At 39.8% G+C, this 25,751-nt stretch overlaps 1 protein-coding gene across 2 annotated transcripts in view; it reads right to left on the bottom strand.

The window, feature by feature from the left end:
• MOXD1 (monooxygenase DBH like 1) overlaps positions 1-21,948 on the bottom strand; it is an 86,467-nt gene extending 64,519 nt beyond the window's left edge. For both annotated transcript variants that reach the window (XM_021693269.2, XM_021693270.1), the window contains exons 1-2: positions 21,623-21,948; positions 667-813 (exon numbers count right to left, since the gene is read on the bottom strand). In XM_021693269.2, the coding sequence (XP_021548944.1) occupies positions 667-813; positions 21,623-21,886 (411 nt within the window). In that variant the 5' untranslated portion in view covers positions 21,887-21,948. The remainder of the gene's footprint in view (positions 1-666; positions 814-21,622) is intronic.
• Positions 21,949-25,751: the final 3,803 nt, after the last annotated feature.

Genomic DNA, 25,751 nt, shown 5'->3' with positions numbered 1-25,751 from the left:
GCTGAATGTTAATCAAAACTGCTTCAGATTTTTACATTCCCATTTTTAAAGCTTTGATTTATCAAATAAAAAAGATAATTTGATTGATCTATACAAAATAAAATCGATCCAAGAAATTCATGGAAACTTCCCAAGTACCACATGAATTATATACCGTCTAAATATTTAATTTGCATATGCATAAAGATATTAATGTTTGCATGAAGTCTGACAATAAGAAATCTTGTATAACATGTCAGTAGGCAATTTTAATCAATCTACTATTCATCTCAATTTTAGAAATTTACAAAAATGAACCAGTCACAAATCAGATGAATTATACCCTGATATTCAGTATCATCATTCCTTCTTGTGTAATACATTTTTTCCAACCTTTATCTATTGTGTATTCTCAAACTTTATAAAGAAAAAGCTGGAAATCTTACAGATAAAATCATACTCATTTTAAATGGCCCTTGAAAATGTGAGAGTCACACAAAAATTGCCTTTCTTGAAATACATAGTCTTAGATTTTTGTGGCTTCTAAAAAGATTTCAAATATATCCTAAAATAGACTGTGTGACTTTGTTTTCAAAGGTAAATATTCGTTCCTTTCATTCTACAAAGTGTTTCACAACCGTAAACAAACAACATATTCATGTATGTATTCTCTCATCGACTCCTTACCGTTATACTCTTATCATTCATGTCACAGGTATGCAGTTCTCTGGTAAATTCAACTACTGTGTGGGTACTATTTTCCATGGCATACTCCAGGTGGTAATCTTGCTGAGCATCTTTTTTCAACTCTCTATTTGCATTTGTGAAATAATCCTGTGGAAAATATGGAAAAGAAAAATTAGGACATCCCAGATTCAGAGATTAGGAATATTTATAGGACCTTAAAAAACTGAATCTGGATTTGCTTTTTACAAAATCCTGCATCTATAGTCCTTTTTAAAGTCCTGGGAATTTTCAAGGAGTTGGAGTATCCCAACTAGGAAATCAGTTCCCTATGAAAGTGGTCCGTATTTGAACTTCTGGCCCTCCGGGAAAATGCGATATAGATTTACAATCACCACATGGTAGAGAAGATAATTCTGTATCTAGAATATATTGCAGGCTACATGGGAATGCCAAAGAGGAGTAAGGATTCTAAGAGGGAATGAGCACTTCTAGTTGAAATGATCAAAGAAAACTTCCTGGAGGAGATAGAGTCAGGAGTCTTGAAGAGAAGAAGTATTTCAATGGAGTTAAGATTCAAAGGGTGGAGTTAGTAGAGAGGATTTCTCAGTATCATAGAGCATTGAAAGAGATGGAATAAACAGACATTCAAGATCATCTAGTACTTTTCCTCCATTATACAAATGAAAAGAGGAACTTCCACACTGTGAAATGGCTGGCTCCAAAGTGAATTGACTAGTTTATGACAAAGATAGAACCAACCCAAGGTAAGCACTTTTTCCACTGTTAACCCTGAAGTTACGGGTCATTTCAGTATGTGTTTTAGTAGCAAATGCTTATTAAAATGAAATGCAATGGAAAAGTATGGAAAGAAATGAAACTCGTTCAGTTACAAGATATTAAAAAACTGGGGAAATTTTGTTTTATGGATCAGCTATGATTTTTGTACTAAACTTGATCAGTGGTATACAGATCACTTCTGGGAGGCAGACAAATGCAATGGAGAGGCCATGGGCTTTGAAATCAAATGGCGAGGACCTGACCAACCCCTAGCTCTACCCCTAAATAGCCTTGGAGAATTGTTGAAGTCAAACTCTGTGAGCTTTTGTTCTAACATTAGTAAAATGGGGTTAATACATACCTATTTTATGGATTTTGAAAGATAAAGAAATGAAACAGTATGGGGGGGGGAAATTGCCTATAATGGTTATTGCCAATTTAATGCTAATTTCCTTTCCCCTTTTGCAATGTAGTTTAGTTTTTATCCAAAATATTTCCCTAGACCACATGCCATTTACTTGCTATATCTTACCATTCGCCTACTATACTACCACTTGGCCCTTACTAATACATTACTATATTATAAAACTCATGGTGCTAATTTTCATCACTTATAGAAGACACAAAATTTGCCTTAATTGTACTGGCCTTTCTGTACATGATGATATTTTATTTTTAAAAAGCCACAAATGGCTGATTTAGAAAAGGCATGCTGAAACATAATTACAGTTATTTTTACTAACATCAAAATTACATAATAATACATAATTTTCATTCTGTTTTTTTTCCCTAAAATTACATTTGAGGAAATGATTGCCATGCTTAGCAAAATAAATAAATAAATAATTGCCATGCTTAGCAAAATAAATACACATACATACATACATACATACGTACATACATACATACATACATAAGTATACCAGGAAAAAACTTAAATTGTAAATGTCACACTCAAATGGATGGCATTTGGCATTTTTATTCCTAGTACTTTTTTAAGGTAGCTATCAAGTATGTGTAAATTTGACATTCAGATATTTGCTCAGACCCATTATTGGTGATGCACAGAGCCTAACTAATCTTTTTTCACCCTGGTGACAACTACAACTCACTGAGTACATCCCATGCCACAGGCTCAGTTTAAGCATGTATTAATACATGCATTAACTCATTTCCACCTTCGCATCAGGTCTATGAGACAAAACTGTTTTCCTATTTCACAGACAAAGACACTAAAGCATAAGAAGGTTAAGCATCTTGGATGTCTGGGTGGCTCAGTTGGTTAAGCGGCTGCCATCTGCTCAGGTCATGATCCCGGGGTCCTAGGATCTAGTCCCATATGGTTCCAGGATCAAGTCCCGAATCAGGCTCCCTGCTCAGCAGGGATTCTGCTTCTACCTCTGCTTCTTCCCTCACTTATGCTCTCTCTCCCTCAAAAATAAATAAATTAATTAAAAATCTTTTAAAAAAGAAGGTTAAGCATCTTGTCTAGGATCACACAGCTGGTAAGTAGAAAAGCCAGTGTTTAAAACCAGACAGTCTGACTCAAGTCTGTATCCTTCTCCACTGTTATACACCGTAGTGGCCACTGCAGGAAAAGTATGGGTTAGTTTATATTTTTCTGTCTATGGAAAATATCTACATTAAGGTTTGTTGGTTTGTTTTGTTTGTTTATTTGGTTGGTTGGTTGGTTTTTTACATAAAACATTACTTTTTCTACTGCTAAAGTTGGGGGCTGTCAAAAAATTTATTCTGAGAACTGGTTGTAACAGTGAAAACAATTCAAATGAAATATTCCTGTCATACTGTGATTTTCCCACTACAGATTTTCAATGTGTAGATGAAATAATAATGTCTATAGACAGCGAGGGATTAGGATAAACTGTGCCTCTATACTGAGTTCACATTTCACTACACAATTCAAGCAATCACAGTTTTTACAAACCAAAAGAATACAACACAAAATGCAATCAGTTTGAAGAGTAGAATAATTATCCTGGTCTTGCAAGTATGTTTCCAAACCCGTTAGTCCCACAGAATATCCAGCTGGCCTGCCAACTTTCCATTCCTTCTATTTCCACTCACCAATAACAATTTCTTTCAGCTATTCAACCTTTTTCTGGCTTTTCAGATAACTTAGCTATGAGAAAATGGGAGAAACTTCACTCAGGTCTCCCTGCAGTGAACACGTCTCGAGCACGTCTACCCTACGTAAACTGCTTAGTGTTCAAGATTGTGAAAAGAGAGCTGCCAGTTAAGTCAAAGCTCAAGACTCCTGGCAAAATATGATTGTCTAAAAGATGCTGATATCTTCAAACTTATTAAGGGAAACATGAATGGATTTTATTATGACTGAAATGTGAAATGTCCTAAGCACCACCGTAATTCCATTATATTTTCTCCAAATTTTCCAGTTCTTAAGGCCTATTTTGATACATGTCTTCAGATTTGAGCCTAGCATAGCCTAGCTATCAAGATAGTATTATCAGTTACATGTTTACTTGAGCTGGCCCTTCCTAATGCTTAGAAATACACATGTTAATCTCTTACTATTTTCTCAAGAGGCCTCCTGAGACAAATATTCTAACCTTCTCTATTTAAGATGCCAACATTTCCCCACCCTCAGCTTATGATCATGCATCTCACTTTAAGAGAATTTCAGTTATGAGACATGACAGGTCACATCTTGCCTTCTTTCTATCCCAAATAATATTCACTTTTTGGACTCATAAAAAATACTAATCTAAAAGAAAGCAGAAGAGAAGAGAAATATAAAACAAAGAGCAGATGGGACAAGTAGAAACCAAATAGATGTAAATGAAATAAAAGGGAAATATTACATTAGACCCTACAGGCATTAAAAGGTTAATAATATGCACACCTAGATGTAAGAAACTTGGATAATTTAGATGATAAACAGGCAAAGTTTGAAAGACACAAACCAGCAAAATTTATTAACGAAAACAGATACTCTGAATAGCCCTATAGTCTACTCATGGGTAAAAACCTTCTTACAAAGAAAATTCTAAGCCAAGTTGCTTTCACTTGGAATTTTACCAAATATTTAAGGAAGAGGTAATATCAATCCTTCACAAATTCTTCCATAAGATAAAGAACAGGGAGCACTGTCTAACTCATTGTTGGATGCCAGCATTACCCTGACACCAAAATCAAAGACATTACAAAAATATGTATTAGCAAATAGAATTTAGTGATTTTTAAAAAAGGATAATATATCATTATCATGCAGAGTTGGTTCAACATTACAAAAACAATCAATGCAATTCATCATATTGAAGTCTAAAAAAGAAAACCACGCAATCATCTTAATAAATGCAGAAAAACCATTTTGAAACATTCATTCATGGTAAAATCTCTCAGTAAACTAGCAACAGAAGGGTACGTTCTTAACCTTATAAAAAGCATCGACAAAAAATCCTACAGCAAACATCATAGTTAATGATGAAAAACTAAATTCTTCCCCTAAGTTTGGAAACAAGTAAGTCTTGGGAATAAGACAAGGATGTCCACACTCCCCACTTCTGGACAGCCCCACTGTTGACTGTCTACTTCTGACAGTTTATCTCTCTTATTCCCATTCTCTAACCATAAACATGAAATTCTGTCCTTGACATTATCTCCTTTCTTCATATTTCAACCTTTAGGAATCTCATCTACTCCAAGAGTTTCCAATCACCACCTTCACATATCCAACAGTTTATCGGATAATTCCACTTGGAAGTCTTAGTTGTCACTTCAGAGTGCAATATATCCAAAATTGTATTCATCCTTTGTCTGTAAGACTTGTTTTCCTGGATTTATTTCAGTATCCTGCCATTCTCCCACCATCCAAATTCAAAATTGCTGTCTTCTTTAACTTCTTCCTCTGTTATTCACACTTCCACAATCCTATCAGTTCCTTCTTTGAAAAAATACCCCATCTTTTACTTCTACTCTATTACAATTTCTTCTACCTCACTTCAGACTATCACCTGCATTATTTCCGTCAAAATTACTCTCAATGTGTCACTGTATTCTATTCAATGGCATATAGTACAAAGTTCTAAAATTTAGATTCAGGTTTTTCTACAATTTAGCCTAACCTGGTTTTTCAGTGTCTGTCATTAATCCTACCACATGATCTCTATTATCTATTTCTTATTCCCCTCAAATTCTGCCTTTTTCCATCTCTTTGCTTTTGTTCACACTCTTTCTTTTCTACCCCTCCCCCACTCTCTTCAGCCCACTGAGAAATCCTCTCTACTAACTCCACCCTTTGATACTTAACTCCATTGAAATACTTCTCTTCAAGACTCCTGACTATCTCCTCCAGGAAGTTTTCTTTGATCATTTCAACTGGAAGTGCTCATTCCCTCTTAGAATCCTTACTCCTCTTTGGCATTCCCATGTAGCCTGCAATATATTCTAGATACAGAATTATCTTCTCTACCATGTGGTAATTGCCTGGAAATAGAAAGTGAATCTTATCAATCCAGTTATAAATTTGTACCTTTATAATATAGTTGTTGGTGCTGTAAATGGAACAAAAAGAGGGAGACAGATTATTTTCTCAATTGCTCTCAATTACATTTACATATGGTTAAGATCGGTGTGGAATGTGTTTAACCAGATGCTAGCGTGAGTTTGAGTCCGCATGATCTGCCATGCAGACACATCTGGTCCTGAAATCTGGGAACGTTGCTGTGACCTTTTAGCCCTAAATGGACATGAATCTTATGAAACCGACATCAGCATTTAGAAAAAAAAAAAAGTTTACACATGCAATAGCTCTTTGAAACTGTTTTAACTAAGAGGGCATTCCCTACCTATTTTAAAGAAATAAGGCAACAACAACAAAAAATGCAAAAAAAAAAAAAACAGATCTAAGAGAGAGAAACCATGTTTCAGAATGTTTTCGAATGCGAATTTATATCCTGAGCGACTTGCATATTGCAGATGCTTATTCAATATGTGTAATTTTAAAGGGAGCATCCTGCCTTTCCTTTTGCTAATTCTAAATAAGGGGATAATTTTGGAAATAAAAGATAAGAACTCCAGAACCATCAATCCAGTATTCACATCTTACTGGTATGGAAATAGTTTAACTTGGGGGGAGCAACAGTATTCCCCAGCAGCACCTTCTTTCTTCCTTCAATCTGTATTACGAAAATACATGAACTAACCAAACACCGCCTTAATGGTGTCAATATTTTACAAGTAAAAAATGGCATATTGGCAAGCCTTAAAAGCACAATTAAGGAGGAGAGGAAAAGGCAAAAAAAGGCAAAAAAAAAAAAAAATCTGAGTCCCAAATTTCCTACCGTTCAACTGTTCTTGCCAGGAGGAAGAAAAGAAGGAAGGGAGGGAGGAAAGGAGAGTTGAAAAGAAAGCAAGTCACCCAAAGAACAGTCAATCTTGAAAATCCTTCATGCAGATTGGCTAAACCTAAAAAAGTATGCTCAGTGAGTTTAGCAGTTACCTCACAGTTTGACAAAGGGATACATGTTATCTGAGTGGATAATTACATGGAATCGTTATTTTGTATCATTATCCTCTTTGGGGGGGGAAATAACCTGCAGAATGAAATTGACAGTAAAACACTGACCAATTAAGAGCCTGAATACCAATAATATCACCTCGAAATTTATATTCACAAAACCATACTGTACAGTACTAATAAGATATTTAGGAAATTCTCCCAGATCACTTTTACAATCTGATTTTCACCTTTACAATTAGAACAGAATGGCACCCCTTTTACCCCCATTCCAGATCCTATTTGGCAAACAGAGCCACAATAGTGTACATCCATGGTAAAGGCCATTCCTCAGCCATCTTCCCATAGTGCTTGATATTCTAAGACTTTTACAATAAAAATAGGAATATTGATCACAACACAACTCTCACTGTCATGGTCGGATGTCACAGCCATTATAAAAATCTAATTGTATGATATATATTGTATATATTATAAATTAACATGAAATACTGATAAAAGTAGGCTTCAATTAAGTATCATTAAAAATGGACTTTATGAGGACAAGAGGGTTGAGGAGGATTCAGCGAATCATGATTCTGTAAAGATTTTGTAAGTTTAAAAATAAAATTTGAAGATGTTTTAATTATGTAAATTTGAAGAAGTCATTCTTCTTCAGGTTTATTCAGTTCTAATGTTCTGTAAAGTGAAATGTGAAGTTATGTTACTCTAGCTAAATGGCTTTATGTGGATTTTGTTTTTTTTTTAGATTTTCTTTATTTGACAGATAGAGAGAGCACACAAGTAGGGGGAACGACAGAAGCAGAGGGAGAAGCAGGCTCCCCGCTGAGCAGAGAGCCCGAGGCCCGGCTCAATCCCAGGACCCTGGGATCATGACCTGAGCCAAAGGCAGATGCTTAACCTACTGAGCCACCCAGCCGCCCCTTTATGTGGATTTCAATCATATTCTAACTCAAATATCTACATTAAGATTAACCTCAGGGTGCCTGGGTGGCTCAGTCAGTTAAGCATCTGCCTTCGGCTCAGGTCATGATCCCAGGGTCCTGGGATCGAGTCCCGCAGTGGGCTCCCTGCTCAGCGGGGAGCCTGCTTCTCTTCTCCCTCTCCCACTCCCCCTGCTTGTGTTCTCTCACTCTCTCTCTCTCAAATAAACAAAAAATCTTAAAAAAAAAATCAACTTTAATAGGAATTGTCATTAAGGTATTAGTTTTTGCTTTTACTGTGGATTATTATTTTAATCAGGTGCTTAGCTTGCTTTACCTTTTAAAGATAAAATATTACCTATTACCCTTGAAAATCTGAGTTGATAATTAGACTCCAGCAATAAAGTTAATCCGCAGTTGTGTCATAAAAATGAAACATGTTCTCACAGGATATTTTGCCTTTTGAACACAGGCTTTGAAAAAAATGATGAAATATACCATTGAGATTTCAAAATGCTGTGTGGCAAGAGTAAAGTAAGGCAGCATGAGCATCCGTTGGCATTTATCACTTGGCATGATAGGCAGGAGTCCTGACTGCCACTTTAAAACTAACATTCAAAAAGCTGGCTTTGAAAATCTGCACGATTGCTACAGTCTCTTGTTAAAAAACATGATTACACAGATGTTGAATTGGTTCTTACTCATTGTCAATCTTTTCTATCTCTCTCTTGAATAAAATCTCTGCAACAGAAAAGAGCTTTGACTGGTACTGTGGTAAGCAGGATGAAGTGAAAACTCTTCTGGGTGTAATAAAAGATATGAATAAACCCTGTTCAGCCTGGAAAACCGAATGTAAGCACAGCTGCAGGGGAACCTTGAGAAAAATGTTACCATCTGCCATCACTTTTTTCAACAGGTGCTTGTAGTTTTTCCTTCTTTTTCTGAATCTCAAAACCCTTGTGAGTTCAAACATTTCTGTTTGTGATATCAATTTCTATAGTAAGTGTCATGGTGGTTTAATAATATCGGTAGTGTAATAATACATATTTTTGTGTTAAAGAGAATCTTTGATCCTAAAAATATCATGAACTGTATAAACAAACTATATAAACATAATTTTCAGATTTCAGAGTAAGCTGGTTTTAATAAGTTTTTTCTTCACTAATCTTAGAAACCGGAGTGGAATGTCAAAACAGAAGGGGCTCGCCTTCTAGAAACCACTTCAGATAAAATTGAAACTCTTTAGGTCTAATAAGGGATCTGTTAAATAGCTACTGGAATGCCAAAATAGGAACCCTGTTAGCTTGCGTTCCAATAAGGGGCCCACCTGAGCAATCTGTTTGTTCTTTAAGTGCCACGTTCTGAAAATACACATCCTGGATTTTCCCCTACAGCCAATCATCTCAGTTCAGTTTTCATGTAGAGTAATTTAATACTTTGCTATAATCATAGAATTATCAGAGATAGAATGTGAAATGAACATTTTGACTCTTTAAGTTGACAATAAACTTCAATGGAAAAAAAACAAGCAATTTCAGGTTTTATCACAGAAATAAGATAATATTTTACCTTCATCGTATTCCACCATCTTAGTTTTTTAAATTTTAGATGACTTTTCTTAACTACCCATGACCACTGTATGTATGCAAGAAGTAAATTTTGAAAACTGGTTCCTTCCTCTTTTCTTTCCTTCCTTCCTTCCTTCATTCATTCCTTTCTTCCTCCTTCCTTCCCTCCTTCCTTCCTTCTCCTTTCTTCCAACACATATTTCATTGAGCAACTAGTATTCCTCAGCCCCTGCTGTAGGATTGGAGGCACATGACTATACAGGACAGCAGACAAAATCCCTACTCTGATCAAAGTCATAATTTAGTTGAGGGGAGGGGGAAGCAATTTCAAAATTATTTTTAATAATAATATAACCAAAATGTCTAGATAATAAATACTTAAAGGAGAATAAAACAGATGATAGAGAGTGACTGGAAAGCCTTCAGGCTGAGTGATCAGAAAAGCCACTACTGAGGCAATGATACTTACTCTGAGAAATAAGCTACAATTAGGAGCCAGCCACAAGAGGTTATAGAGGAAGCAGATTCCAGGAAGGGAGGGCAGCTATGGGAAAAGACCTGAACGGGGGTGGGTATCCAGTTTGAGGAAGCAAATAAAAGCCAGGTGGCCTGAACTAAAAGCCAGGTGCCCAGGAAAGAGGTCAACAGGGATCAAAGGAGGCCCCAGAACTTATGATACCCTATAGGTTAGTGTAGGGAGTTCAAATTTAATACTAAGCTTATATAAAAGTCATCTGAGCTTTAAGCAGCAAGTGACATATTCTGAGTGACATGAAAAAAAGTGTGTGTGTGTGTGTGTGTGTGTGTGTGTGTGTGTTACTGTGGCTACCATGTAGAGGATGACAAGAAGGAATAAGAGTGGTGGTCAGAAGACAGAAGTCATGGGGCGCCTGGGTGGCTCAGTCAGTTAAGCAACCAACTCTTGCTTTCAGCTCAGGTCATGAATCTCAGGGTCATGAGATTGAGCCCCACGTTGAGCTCCATGCTCAGAGGAGAGTGTTTTAAGATGCTCTTCCTCTGCCCCTCCCCCGACTAGTGTGTGCACGCTCTCCCTCTCTCTCTCAAATAAATAAATAAATCTTAAAAAAAAAAAGGAGACAGGAGTCATGCGGTGGTCCGGGTGGTCTGTGCTTGAGTGGTAAGAGTAAAATTGAAGGGAAGGGGGCAGGTTTTCGATTTAGCTTGGAGGAAGAGTCAACAGAACCTGAAGATGTGTTTCATATGTGGGTGTAGGAAAGAGGAGACTAAAGAAAGACTCCTAAGCTTTGACTGGAGCTACCAGGAGATGCCATTTACTGAGACTAGGAAGGTGGGAAAGAAACAGGTTGAGGGTGAATGAGGTTAAATTTGAGGTATCTACCTAGACATCTTCCTGGGGTGGGAAGGTTGGGAGACAGAGAATATGCAGACTGGGAGGAGATAAATCAAAATAATGCCGCTACCAAGTTTCAGAAACTCACCAACTTCACATTCCGTTTCTCTCTTGAAGCCCTCCAAATTCTTCTGAGTATATACAAGTCACAAAGTGTTCTTTCTTTCTTTTTTTTTTTTTGAGATTTCAAATACACATTCACTAAACCACATACACTATACATAATTCAAATATACTGAAACACACAGTAGGAAGATGAAATACCCTCACATCCACTGTAATGGGGCAGTGCACACCTGTCCACAGAGACAGGACAACTTCTGAGGCAGGGTAAAAAACAACATAGACAGTTTCCAATATAGTTGCTAATATCTTCTCTTCTATTGAGTTCTTGAATAACCTAAAAGCATGAATGTGGAATAAAGTTATTTTTAGCATCACCCTAAAGCTGGAAGACAACCTGAAAGACCCTTGATCCTAGCTCCCACCAAAGGAGGAATTCTCTTAAAATATTTTTTTAAAAGATCAGTTATTTGAGAAAGAGAGAGCATGAATGTGGGAGGGGCAGAGGGAGAGGAAGAGAGAGAATCTCAAGCAGATTCCCTACTGAACTCAGAGCCCGATGCAGGGCTCAATCTCATGACTCTGAGGTCATGACCTGAGCCAAAACCAAGAGTCAGACGCTCAACCGACTGTGCCACCCAGGTGCTCCTCTCTCAAAAATATTTTTAAAGAGATGATTACACATTATTTAATACCTCCAGTGAAAAGCTCATGAATTTACAACTTCACAAGGCAACTCATTCAATTTTAAGACCTCTCATTGTCAGAAATGCATTTGTCACACTGAACTAAATAAAATCTTCTACCCTTTAATATATTAATTGAGTCTTTTTTCTTCCTTCTGGAGCCTAACAGGGAGCATCTAATCCATATTTCTTGAGGAAGACTGTCCCCTATTTCAAAAACAATGATCACATCTTTCTAATCATTCTTTCTCCAGACAAAACATTGACAGTTCTTTCCCATTACCCAGGGAACCCCAACTTCCAGAGATTTCAACCATGTTTGTAATCCTCTTTTAGATCTCTTAAAAATGTTATTCTAGAACTTATCTTCTGATGTGATTAGCCTAGTACAGAGTACGCTGTCAATATTACCTCTCTTGATGTAAACAGTAGAGTTTATAGGCTAATATTGCATCTGTATGTTTAGCCAGCTCATACTCTGAGTTTAAAATGACCTAATATTTAGAACTTTTCCATATGAATTCTAAGTTCATTTTTACACATTTTATATATACACAACTAATTATTTAACCAAGTGTTGAACTCTATGTGTATTCTCAGTGAATTTTTAACTTTTAGTTTCCTTTCATTATTTTAATATATCACCATCTTTGAGTCCTCATCCCGTAATCTAATGTAGCCAGTCTGTTATCAACATATTTTGGGTATGAATGTTTAAATATCTACGATTATGCCTAATGCAACTTTATTAGTCCACCTCATACAAGAAATGAGAAACCCTGCCAATTACCTTACTATCATTCAGATGTACCATTTATTTAATACTCCAACTACAAGTCCAGCAAACCAAATGCAAAAGAAAATGCAGTCTTGCTAGTATAATCTGTGTTTATTGAAACCATGCTGGTCTCTGGTCAGTAATGATGGCAAAGTATTCACAAACCAATGGCTTACAGTTTTTCCTCAAATTTTCTTAAAAACAGCTATCAAGATCCCCGATCTCTACATTGAGCAGACACCTTTTCCCCAAGTTGAAAAGCTGCCGTGTTTGTCTCCATGTCATCTCCTGCTAATTCTGACATTTCACTGATTGCTTGATCGATTATAACAATATCTTGTATTTAAGTATTTTCAATGTGCCACATACTTGGCTTAAGAGTTTTACATGCTGATTTCACTTAATTCTCACCAAAACCCCATGCTTTAGATAGCAGGAGTCCCTTCTTCATAAAGGAAACCATCACTTAGAGAGGCTAAAGAGTTTGCCAGGGACAACACATCCAATAAGCAACAAGCAGTGCCTGGATTCACACCAAGAATTCCTGCTTTTAAGTGTTCTGCAGTTACTCGGCAGGCATTTCTTGACGACCTGCCAAGCACAAGGAATTGTTGTCCCTGGTACTTCAGGAAGATGTGGCAACGCTGACAATCACCAACTTGTAAATATTCCATCCAAACCCTAATAAAATATTAATTATCTACCACTCCCGCTACTTTTTCTTCTCTCCCTTCTGCAGTGATAGCTTTAGGGCATCTCACTGCTTATTAGTAACATTGGAGAACAGAGGAAGGAAGGGAGAGGATATCTATTTACATAACTGGAAAGACACTTGAGAATTTTTCCAAATACAAAGGGAGTCCATTTTGTGACTGTTAATTCTAATAAAAGATTTTAAAGTAGAACATTTCTCTTGGCTTAAATACAGGCTGAGAATTATCTGGAACTTTCATTTATTAATGTTCCCTTGATGCCCTATAACCATATATAACTTATGAATTTTAGACTCTGTGTGGGCAGATATTCCTGTTGCCTAGAAATACGGCAGCTAGAACCAACTGACAAAAGGGGTATAGAAATGATAGAAAGCTATGAGGAGGAGAGAGATTTCTGGTTCAGCATATGTTGAAATACACCACTACCCACATTCCTTCCATTGCTACTCTTGCTTCAGCTTGTAAATCTGAAAAAATACTTAGAGTTATCAATAACTTTGTCAAACTCATCTCAGAAGCATTTCCATTTTAGGAAAATTCACTTTATTCTTCTATTTTATAAAATAGTTTTCAGTATCCAGACATATGCCCGCCCTTGCTTCAAACATCAGACTTCAAATGCACTCTGAATGGTTTCAAACGGAATTCTCCTTTGCATCCCCATGCCAGATGCCTGGAATCTTCCAGACTTCTGTAGGTTGACCATAAAGGAGTCGACCACCTGATTTCTATCAAAGAGCCTGAACACATAAGGTCAGTAGTTCCCGAGCATGTCTGCCAATCAGAATCACCTGGGAAACTAAAATTTATTAATGTCTATGTCCACCCCCTGAGATTGTATGAGATTTAATTGGTATGGGGGAGGGAGGGCAGTTACCTGGACATTAGAATTTTTTAAAGACCACCAAGTGATGCTGGTGTGCAGAGAAGTTTGGGAACTTCTGACATAGAAAGTATCTTTCTCAGTTCTCAGTTCTCAGTTCTCTCTTAACCCTGCTGTTCATCACTGGACTGCAATCTGCCATGGCGTGAATCCATCTTGGCCCTGTCCAAAGGGATCTGGATGTCCAAAGTACCAGGAGGCCTAGCTTCTACCTGGTTTCATCTACCATCAGTTCCCTTGTATGAGTGAGTTTCAGTGCATGAACTTTGCAGGGGGAGAAAGGGCAGCAACTTAGTTTTATCTACCAAACTGAGATTTCCATTTAAAAATTGCCCGAAAGATGGAAATCTTCCGCAGAGACGTGTGTTTTGCTGATCTAGCTTCTCCAAGTTCTTTAGCTCTCTAATATTATTGCAGATGAGAAAGAACACAGAGTATAAGGGGAAAACATTCACACCTAGAATTAAGAAAGAAACTTCTATAAAATCACCAAGTCTCTAGATCAAAGCCACAGAAACAGAAAAGAGAGCTCTGTGGTTCAGACACATTTGTTAAAACATTAATTATATTTCTCCCAGGTAAGCAGTTTCCTATATTCAAGGTCTACTAACTTCTTTGATGCGCATGCCAGATAATCTTCTTCACAGTATATAATATTTTGAGTTGTAAACATTATGATTAATCTCCAAAGACAACCTTTAAGACTTGGGACATTTGTTTTCCCTCAGGTCTTGATTAGAAGCATCCTAATCTGAAAGAGCCACATGGTTTCCCCTTATCACATCACTCTATTTTAATTCTCAGCACTTTCTGATATTTTTCTTGTTTATGTATTTATTTGTTTATCCCCCACCAAAATCTGAGCTCCATGATACCACTGGCCTCATCTCACTCAATGCTATGTCCCTAGGATTGGGAACTGTTCAATTAAAGTTCAATCAATATTGGTTACATGAATGAATGAACATTCCAACATTCACTGCCCATAGGTAAGTGTTTTACTCAGTCATGTGAGAGTCACAAATGATTCCCCTCCTGTGTGACCTCGAGCCTCAAGTTTGTACATCTACAAAGTGGGAGAAATAAGACGTTGACCTCACAGGGCTATTGTGAGAATTACATGAGAGTCCACACTTCAAGGACTTAAGAGTGTATGGCATATACTGAAAACTCAATGAATGAAAAATCATATCATAGAAATGTATGTCTATGACAGAAGGGAACAAAAGTGGTAAGAGAAATACTATGATTTTAATTTACCAATCACTTTTAAAATGTATTCTATTATACGTGTTCTTTCACTATTAAGGAAGAAAATTGGAATATGTTTTTATGTAAGCTACTGCTTACTTGCAGGAGAAGAAAGAACAGCAAACCGGGACTCAGAGGAAATGAATCCAGGCTGCTGATCTTCATGGCCTCCAACAAACCATTTAATAGGGACTTAAGATTCAGTTTCTCACCTGTAAAACTGGGGATGTAGGGAAATTTAGGAAACCTGAGGGGAATCAACTGAACTCTGAGCTCTTTTTTTTTTTAAGTTTATTTTTTAGCAACCTCTACACCCAACATGGGGCTCAAACTCATGACCCTGAGATCAAGAGTCACACGTTCTTCAGACTGAGCCAGCCAGGCAACCCTGAACTCTGAGCTCGTAAGAGCAACAAGTAAATATACAGGACAGCAACATTTAATCTGTAAAAGCAAAAACTGTTCAAAGTTTTCTCATAAGAAATGAGATGAATAGGAAATGAGATGAATGAGGGAAGTCCTCAATAGCAAATTAAATCTGGTCTATACATTATTTGTATAGCACTAGATATATAATTCCAACTTTACGGTTAACAAAAATTAGGCATTTGAAGTTATTTTTGTAGAATACTATGTGCTATGTGCTATGCTTATGAGCAGCTTTTTTTTTTTTTTGATCTGCTCTAGAATGTAACAAGTTTAAGAGACATAGATTGGGAAGAAGTTTCCTGGAGAAACAACTGTCCATTTAAAAATTCTGTACTAGTTATTTTTTAAAAGTTACAATAAACAGCATTGTGAGGCATCCATATGCACAGTTTTGTCTTTTTTTTTTCATATGGATCAAACATTTTCAGAAACATGGTGATGTATAATGAATTCATTCCTTTTGCCAGCAACTTTATTGTAATAGGGCTCTATTACAAAAATGAATCAATAAGCCACCATTCACTTTCTTTGAAGTGGACTCTGCCTTCCCTTCCAAGAAATAACCCAGAAATATGCCATGGGTTGTTTGAAGCCTTGAACTTGTTGGTCAATTCAGGTGCATTGTTCCCTTGGCTCTTAGGTCTGCCCTGTTTCCTCAGGCTGGCATTATAAAATCATCTGCTCTGCCAGGGAGAACCACACAGCTGAAGAGTATCATCATGCGTGGAGCATTACACTGGTTCATGTGTCCTTATTACTAATGCACAGAGCACGAAGCTTGGAGAGGTCTCTTCGTCATCTGGAAATTGGGGTGGGGGGGCATAATCTAAAGACTTAAAAATATCTCTTAACAAAGCCCCAGCTGAGCTGTGTCAGGGTTGTACACTTTCTTCATCTTTCCCTTACAGCTTTTCAATTTGCTTTCCAAACATTTCTTTGTAGCCGTTGGCTGGGGTGCACTTAAAAGCAGCACATAGTTAACCACAAAGAATGCTCACTGTTTTCTGTGATTTCAAATCACAGCACAATTTCCAAGCACTTCCTCAGCGAACAGCCCAGCAGCAGTTACCCTGCTGCTGAAGACTTACTTCTCATCAGAGAAATGTTTCAGTTTTAGAGACAGCCCAGGAGCAAGGCTGTGACAAATGATGACATATGTTTCAGCCTCCATTCACTAGCGATTTCTACCCCCAAAGGAAGAGTGAATCAATTTTTGTGCCAATTCAACGAGCATATCCCACAATGCTGCCCTCTTCTCTAACTCACACAAACTAGGCATTCATCAACCCGGATTACTTGCCTCAAATGGGGACTCACAGTTGCTAAGTGGCTGGGTTGGGGGTGGGATTGCACTGTGTCAAAAAGGGGCAAAGTACAAGAAAAGGACATGAATCCATCAGGGAAGTGAGAGTTAATTCATTGAGACAAAATAGTGAGGTTTTCAAAAGCCAATGCAAGAGGAAAGACTGCTTCCCACCCCCACCCCTGACAATCCTGTGAAAGACAGTGCAGAAATGACCTCGGCAGCATCCCAGGGGTCATGTTACCCCAAGGGGGTGCGGCTCCACGACAGTGTATCTGATAGATTATACTGAGACCCGCTTCACTTTGCAACCACATTTCTCTTTCCTTTCCCATTTGATCGGACCTAGTTGTATACCATTTGAGGAACTGTCTCCAGACTGGGTCATAGGGTTAGAAAATGGGCAGGGCAAATTTCCATAAAGCTCATCTCTGGGTATAGTTTTAAGGGTGGACGAACCTATTGCCTTGAGGCAAGGAAATTAGAAGTTGATTTTTTTCACTCCAGAAGCCTACAAGCAAATGTCACACTGCCCTCTGGAGGTATTCTCATTGGGTCCAACTCTGAACTAGTCTTTGGCAACCACTGAAAAATGTGGAGTTGTAGAGCATCGGTAGTCTTTACTAGCAAGGGAGTGTGGAGTAGGAGAACTAACTGTTCACTAACTCCATGTGAGTGGTGTGAGAGAGTGTGTATAAAAGGGAAGAAGATGAATAAGTAAATATTGCCTCCTGATCTCAGTAGTATCAAGAGAGAGTGTGTGCATGTAGACATGTACGCAAAGGTGGTGGTAGGAAGGAGACTGTGACAAGTCAGTGGGGATGGGTGTGAAAGCAAGTGTTTTGCAAAGATGGCCACAGTCATATATTCCATTCCCCTGTGACCTCCTTATGATGTGATCCTGAGGCGCAGTCTATGTTCCCTCTTGAATCCAGTGAGATGTGACTACAATGAAGATGACTCAAAGGCTAAGTTATAAATGGCTGCTATCCAGTTTCTACCTGGGCCCCTTCAGATGTTCACTACGCGGACCCGGCCACTCAGCTGTGGGGAAGCTGAGTGGCAACATGGAGTGGCCACACTGCCACCACAGGACCAGCTGAGGTCCCCAGCCAAGAGCTGACAGCAGATGCCAGTCAGGCAAGTGATCGAGGGAGCCTTCCAATGATTCCAACCACTCACCTTGGAGTTGACATCAAGTGAAGCAGACATCTGTCCCCACTTAGCCCCTCCTCGGATTGCAGATTTGTGAGCAAACTAAGTGTCACTGTAGCAAGTGACTATGTTCTGGGGTGTTGTGTTATACAATAGATTAAAAAATTGGGCAAGGTCCCCTCTGGCACTGGGCATTTCTTTGCACAGAATAAGCCAGGCCTGAAGAGAAATGGAACCTGCCTCTCTGCCTTTCATAATCTGGGTGGATTCTTCACTAACCTTAGCTTTTTCCCTCTTGGCCCCAGATTAATTTGTCCATGGGCTCTTATCTCCACTAAAATTTTGTGTATATATGTGCTCTACATGGTGCTTTGTACAAACTTGAATTGTGGCCACTATTCATAATCAGATTTTATTTACACACATCTAAATTTCCATCTTCTCTCAAAAACTCAAAAAAAGCAAAAACAAAAACAAAAGATCTGCCAATACCTGATTTGCATTCCCACACAACAGTAACTCAGTCACAAGAACTCTTTTTTCCTCCATCCTCTCTACTGTCTATTGCATTGCACCAAGACCATCACTCTTTTATCCTTGCTGTCTGACCTCTATGGGCATTTGGGTTTGTGGCATCTATTTTAACCAACAATTCTCTACCGGTTGGCTGGAATATATTCTCACACAGTTATCCAGGAGTTAATATCCTATTGAAACAAAAGGTTTAAGATAACCAGAAAAATAGAAGTCAGAATAATGACAGAAAAAAATATCTGAAGGTCAAGTTTTTAAAAATTAAATAAGAAAGGACATAACATATATGAAAAAAAAAAAAAGCCACAAGGGGATGTGACCCATATGTCAATGTAGGGTATTATCAGGCAGCCTGATGCCATCTCCAACCATTAGCAGCTGCACATACCTGGATGCCCCAGAAGCCAATGCTTTGTCTTGCAAAGTTCATTCTCACTGGGAGTAAAGTTACATCAAATCCAAAGTCTACTAATTGAATCACATATACTGTTTAAGAACCCTATTCACCTCTTGGTATAGTTGCTCAGGATATCCTTATCACACCACCGTGTGAAGACTCTCAAATTAATAGTTTCTAGAGAGAAGATTCAATTTCAAGTTTTGGAAAATCACCTAGCCTGGATGACCCAGATGGAGCTGATACATTTCTTTTTATTTTTAGTGTTTGGTGTCTTTCATTTTATTAAAGAGGTTTTCAGTCAATTTTCTTTCCATATTACTGATTAGCATAATTTTTAGTGTATTTTATATGTCCTAGAATGAGTAGGATTAAGGAAAGGGAACAGTAAAGGATGTCAGCCCACTAAGAAAATAATTATCATTTATGGATGAAAATAAGGATTTTATTTCCTGAGAAATAAAAATGGAGGGGAAAATCCTATTTCTTGCTCATTAAATATATTGGGAAAGTGACCATTTCTAAAGTTTATCTCATAGTGATTGATAGGTATTCACTGATTACTCTGAGAAAATTTCTATGGCTCAAAGTCAATCCAGAGAGCACTTACTAATTTTTATGCAGTCTTTATGAAGAACCACCAGCAGTGTGAAAACACTGTAGTTTAACAAAGTCTGTTTTTCTGGTGGGCCAATTATGGCATGTTGAAACAGGACTCTACTCTTCCTTTTTCATTTGATATCAAATTGGATGGGCTTTCTAGAAATATTACTCTTTGGGGGGGAAACAATATCAAGTTATCTTTTAAAGTATATCCTGGGCGCCTGGGTGGCTCAGTCGGTTAAGCGACTGCCTTCGGCTCAGGTCATGATCCTGGAGTCCCGGGATCGAGTCCCACATCAGGCTCCCTGCTCGGCGGGGAGTCTGCTTCTCCCTCTCCCCCTCCCCCTGCTTGTGTTCCCTCTCTCGCTATGTCTCTCTCTGTCAAATAAATAAATAAAATCTTTAAAAAAATAAAAAAATAAAAATAAAGTATATCCTATTTTATGATATTACCATAGAAAGATTTTCCATGTCCCTTTCAACAAAACATGCAAGGATAGTTAAGGGGCATATTACCTTTCCCACCTTGAACAAAAAAACAAACAAAAAGACTTGGCTCAATTAGGTATTTAAATAAGGTATTTTCTTCTTCATTATCAGAAGAGAGTTAAGTTATTCAGCTAGTGAGGCCTGTGTCTGGGATCAAATTCTTGGTTTACAAATTTAATGTCTGAAATGCTGCCGCAGGAGGATATTTATACATCAATGACTTCAATAAAGCACAATCCTCATAAAACTTAATTTTATTGGAGTTGTAAAATACTTATTTTGGGAGAAAAGGATTAATTTATGAAAAAAACAGACAACAGGATCATTTTGAAGTTTTTTATTACTGTCATTTTCTTTATCTCTAGCCAGAGTTAATAGCTCAGTGCCAGAATTAGGGTTAAAATTTGATGGCATCTCAGCCAGAAAGTTGTGGAAATCAAACTGAGAAGTCAGGAATAAAATTACTGACAAAGGCACTTTGGTATCCATCCGGTGCATTGATTTTAATATCATCAAAACCTTAACCCAACGCCAGAACAGCAAGGAGTTTTCATTTGGAAGCAGAGACTTTTAGCAAAGAGCAGTATTTCGGGATGAACTTTTTATAAGTAACAGAGTATATTCACCACGATGTTATGTAACTGTGGAAAAGTGTCCAAATGTTGTCAAGATCAAATAAACAAAGATGTCCAGAAAACCTAACCACCTTGTCATTCTGGTTTTCTCACAATTTTTTCCCCCTCCTATTCATAAAGATATCTATGAACAGGCAATGTATCTACTCCGACTCTTTCAAAGCAAAACGGCAGCTGTCAAATTAACTTTGTTAGCTATTAAAATAAGTGAAAAGTTCTCCACTTCATAGAGGATTTTGCCTGGGGAACTGTAAGTTGTGCAGGTCTCTGAATGGGCATCCTAACGGGCTCCCAGAATAGCAAAGTTCCTAAATGATACTTGGGGACCTTTCATTCATCTCTCAGGTGAGGCAGCTGACCTCAGCTCCGTGCCTGGGGGCTCCAGAATACCTATGATTTGTAAGTTCTGGGATCCTTGTCCTAGACAGCAAGACAGCAGAGTGCTTAAAGCTCACAGGTCCCTTCAACCCCGACAGCAGTCCCGTTAGGTCCCCAAAGGGTCGTTCTCCTTTCCCAGGAGGGATGAATGGGGATGCGTGGCAGGTGTGTATGTGGGGGAATCTAGTAAGTGGGACGCTGGGGACAAGAAAGTGTTCAGAGACGGAAAGCTGCCCGAGGTCACCCGTGCTCAGCTTACCCGGGCGAAAACTCGGGGCCGGGCGGTGGAAGCGGAGAGCCCAGCCGCCGGCGCCTTTGGCTCCGGGGGTGCGGGAGCCGACCACCAAGGGGAGCGCGTGCGGGGTTCGGGCTGCAGGGCTGCCGGGGGGCGGGGGGGTGGCAGCGACGGCTTCCAGCCTCCGCCGCTGGCCCCGGGGGCGCCTGCACTCGCGCCTGCTCCGAGGGCGGGAGACGGGACCGGGCTCGGCGCGGCGGGCTCCAGAAGGGGAACGCGCTTACCTGCAGATAGGGCCGCCCGTGGGCCACGCCGCCCACGACGATGTCCGCCGCGGCCATGGCCCCGGTGGGCGAGAAGCCGAAGCCCACGTAGCCCGCGGTGCGCACCTCGAGGCGAAAGGCGAGCCGGCCGCCCCGTGGGCCCCAGCTCAGCCAGTATTTGCCCTCGGAGTCGAGGAGGGTGCGGTGCGGGAGGGCCCGGCCCAAGCCCCCCGCCGCCGCGCCGGGGAGCAGCCCCCAAAGCAGGAGCAGCGGCCAGCCGCACATCCTCGGGCGCCTCCTGCCCGCCGGCACCTGGGTCGCGCCGACAGGCAGAGCGAGGAGGCGGCTCGAGGGGCCGCGGCGGCGCGCGGGAGGCCTGGGCCCGCCCCCTCGGCCCGCCGCGCGCCCGCCCGCGGGGAGGGGCCCCACCCGCTCCCGCTCCGCTCCCAGCCGCTGGCGACCCTCGGCGCGTTGGGCTTCCCGCCCATCCACCTGCGGCCCCGCACCCTGGTCTCGGTCCCCGAGGTCTGGGCTCGGTGGGGAGGCAAGAGAGGGACGTCCTGGGTGCAGGAGGCAGAAGCCGAGAAAAGGGGGCTGGGGCCGAGGGGAAAGGAGTGAGCCCTCTAGTTCTGGGAGAACGTGGGCGCTTGTTGGGGCGGAGGACGGCGCGGGAGTGAGTCCCTGGGGAAAGGAGAAACTGATGACAGGGGGCAAGTTTAGCCTAGCCAAGAAGGGGAGGAGTTGAGTGATCAAAAGGGATAATCCTGGGTTTTGGTGGAGGGACAGTGAGATAAAGTACCAGTCAGGGCCACTGTTTAACACTTCCCTATCCATTGCAGTTGACTTTCTGAAGCCAATGTACCCGGCGATCCCCCTAGCCCACGGAGGGACACCATTCATCTCCTCCAGGACATTTCTCCCACCCTTTCACCCTGTGGGAGCCCCAGGGCTGGGAAGGGCTCGCTCCTGATGGCAGGAGTCAGCGCCCTGGTGCCTGCCTTCCTCCTGGGTTTGGTTTGGTTTGGTTTGGTTTGGTTTTGAGGGGACAAGTACTGCCAAACTACTTTGTCATCGTCGTAGGTCAGGGTTAAAGCATCATTTGGAAGTTAGATTAAATCTGAAATCGTCTTTTCCTGGTATGTCAAGTTCTGCCCACAGTCACGTTTAGCAAAAAATGTTTTAGCAAAAAGTGTTTTTGACCACATCACTCCTGTCTTCAGAACACTACTCAATGTGGCAAATTACCTTCTTTATTTATTTAGTCATGTATTTATATTCTGCCATGTTTAAAAAAAAAAAACATCTAAGGTGGCTTACAAACATACGAACAACACAAAATAGAAAACTAATAGACGATATCAATTGAAAAGATAGAGGTAAGAAGAATACTACAAATATGTACTAATACTCTGGGTTTGGAAGCTCCATACAAGCCACTCTTTCTACAAGTCATAGTTCAGCTTGCTTTTTCTTCCTCCTCCTATTTTCTCTTTCCATTTCTTTTCCCAGAACTTTTCCAAAGTTACCAGCCTGCATCAAAACTTTGTTCTTCCAAAGATTCAAGCACATGTCACCATGTCTGGAAGGCAAGCTTCAAGTGGATCTGCTGACCAGGGAGTTCCAGGGTAGCCTGAGAAGGGACCCATCCCAAGGAGAGAAGGGATGGAGGTCTATAGGTTTAGCCCATGACAAGAGGCCAGCATCAGAGAAGAAGGCTGTTGAAACTGTGGGACAAGGCAAGAAAGAGCTGAGTTTCTACATCACCGGGGCCGTGGCTACTGCTGCTAGCTCCAGCCATAAAGAGGAGAGGAATGTGGAGAGAGAGGAACAAAATGGTGGACAATGGAGGCCAAGAGGAATGGGTCTTGGCACCATGTGAGGCACACTCACCACATTGGGCAGGATTTTAGGGGAGCCCAATTATTCCAGAGCAATCAAAAGCAAACTTCCTGCTTTGTGACCCTACTTTTATTCCTAGCATGGAAGAGCCTGGAACGCATAGCTCTATCTGCTTCCTAAGGTTGGTTCTATGAGTCCTAAATTCACATCTAGAACCTGCCCCCCATTTAATGTTCTAGCTCCACCTTCCATCACTCTCACCTCACTCACCCCATGCCCTCTAGACACGTGAAAACTGCCTCTAGAATTTTCAAAAGAGAGCCCTGCTGTCTCACATCACTGTGCCTTTTCAGATTGCTCACTCGGCCACATTTGCCTTTTCTCCCCTCTGAAGTATTTTCTGATCCTTCCTCCTGTACTTCTGCTGAGATGACACTGGCCCCTCCGCAGTGGTGTTCATGAAATATTCCATCCAGACCTCATGATTGCAGCGTTAACACTTCTGTGTCTGTTGATATGCTGGTTTTCCCCCATTAGCCTCTCTAGATCAGGAACTGCTTCTGGTTCCTGGTTGTAAATGCATTGCCTAGAGTATGGACCAGCATGCAGTAGGTGTTTAATAAATATTCATAGAAAAAGTGAATAGATGCATTTACAGATCCTCCTGGAAGCATCCTCTTTATGAAGTTGGACAGTGGGGAGAAAGCTTGGCCCCCAGATATGTTGAAGGTTCTGCTCTGCATTAGTATTGAAGCAAAAATAGAAAAGAAGACCACACATGGATACACAAAAGAGAAAGTCTTAAATGGTTTTTATTATTTCATTAAGTAAAATCATTGAATGTGAAGTTATTGTCTTTTGTTTGTCTGTAATTGGCATTGTATCTAAAACACCCTGAGTGCTCAAGAAATATTAAAACTAATAAAATCATCTTGACATTAGGTCAATAAACAGAACATTATCAGCATAATTCATATGCAGGAGACCCACTCTGCTTTGGTTTGAATTATCCCCGTAAATGAAGACAAAAGAGAAAATTTTATGTAAGTGTGGTTCATAAGCTGACTGAGTTCCCCAGATCAATACCAACTGCCTACTCAATTGCACAGAGGACTCACTTTCCCAATTTGGAAATTAATTACTGTATGGTAGCTTGTCTTAAATTTGTAAGGAAAACAAGAAGAAAGCATAGGTCCATTAAAAACTCGGGCTACATGGCAGAGAGGAGAATGACATCAGTGGTAAGGGGTTTCAATTTTATTATTTTTCAAACTATTGTTTTTGTAAAAATGATACTTGCTCCTTTGTTAAAGAAAAAAAGTCAGGAACTGCAGGGAAGTATGACTAAGAAAGTAAACTAAAAAGATCACCTGAAATTCCACCATCCAAAAATAACACTTGTATGCATTCTGAGAACATCATTCCGGAACTTAGTCCCATTAAAAACTCGGAAGAACAGCCTGTGGGACAAGAATTTGCAAAGAAACAGGTGAATTAATTTTGGAAGACTCCCCTTGAAACAAACAGACTCTAAACATGCCAGTTACAATCCCATTTTTTAGGTTTCTTCTCACCACATGTATCCAAAAAAGAAACAGAACAGACAAAACTAAAGATTCAGCAAGGTCGCAAGGTCTTACTCAAGTACAGAACATTCAACCAAATTACTCATTCTTAAAATGAATCATTTTCTCACGCTTTTCAATCAGGAATTTTAAATGTAATGTTTATTTTGAATCCTCACCCATTCTGATACACAGCTTGAGCTCAACCAGTGTGACTACCCCCACGCTGAGCTTCCTCACCTTCCTACCCTCTGCTGTGAAGATTTATTTATATTTCCACATTCATCAGCTGCAAGGGTGGGGAGGAGAAAGGAAAAAGGAAAGCCCAAAGGACACTAACAAACCAATGCAAAGTTGCTTGGCATGAACTGGAATTGTCTGAAATAGGTTATTTCTTATGTAAATAGAGGAGTATTGTAATTTTCCTGTCTGCTTGTACCTAAGGTGCAACAATAATACTAAATATTTATAAAGTTCCTGTCTTCTAGGGAGCTCAAAGAAAAATATTTACGTAAGTGATCTCAGCAGTTGTCCAACATTCAAATAGGGAAGCTGAAGCATTTTCTCACTGTTGTGTGAATAGGCTTAGTTAGTAGAGGAAAGTTGGTCACTTGTTCAAGTTAATACTATGAGTCAGTGGCAAAAAATCCAAAAATAGAACTTTGGTTTCTTCCTTCCTTCCTTCTTTTCTTTCCCCTTCCCTCCCCTCCCCTCTCTTCTCCTCTCCTTCCTTTCTTCCTTCCTTC

The sequence above is a fragment of the Neomonachus schauinslandi genome, chromosome 8, assembly GCF_002201575.2.
Source record: "Neomonachus schauinslandi chromosome 8, ASM220157v2, whole genome shotgun sequence".
Taxonomy (NCBI): domain Eukaryota; kingdom Metazoa; phylum Chordata; class Mammalia; order Carnivora; family Phocidae; genus Neomonachus; species Neomonachus schauinslandi.
The sequence above is the reverse complement of the archived record's forward strand: the minus strand, read 5'-3'. Positions and strand labels throughout refer to the sequence as shown.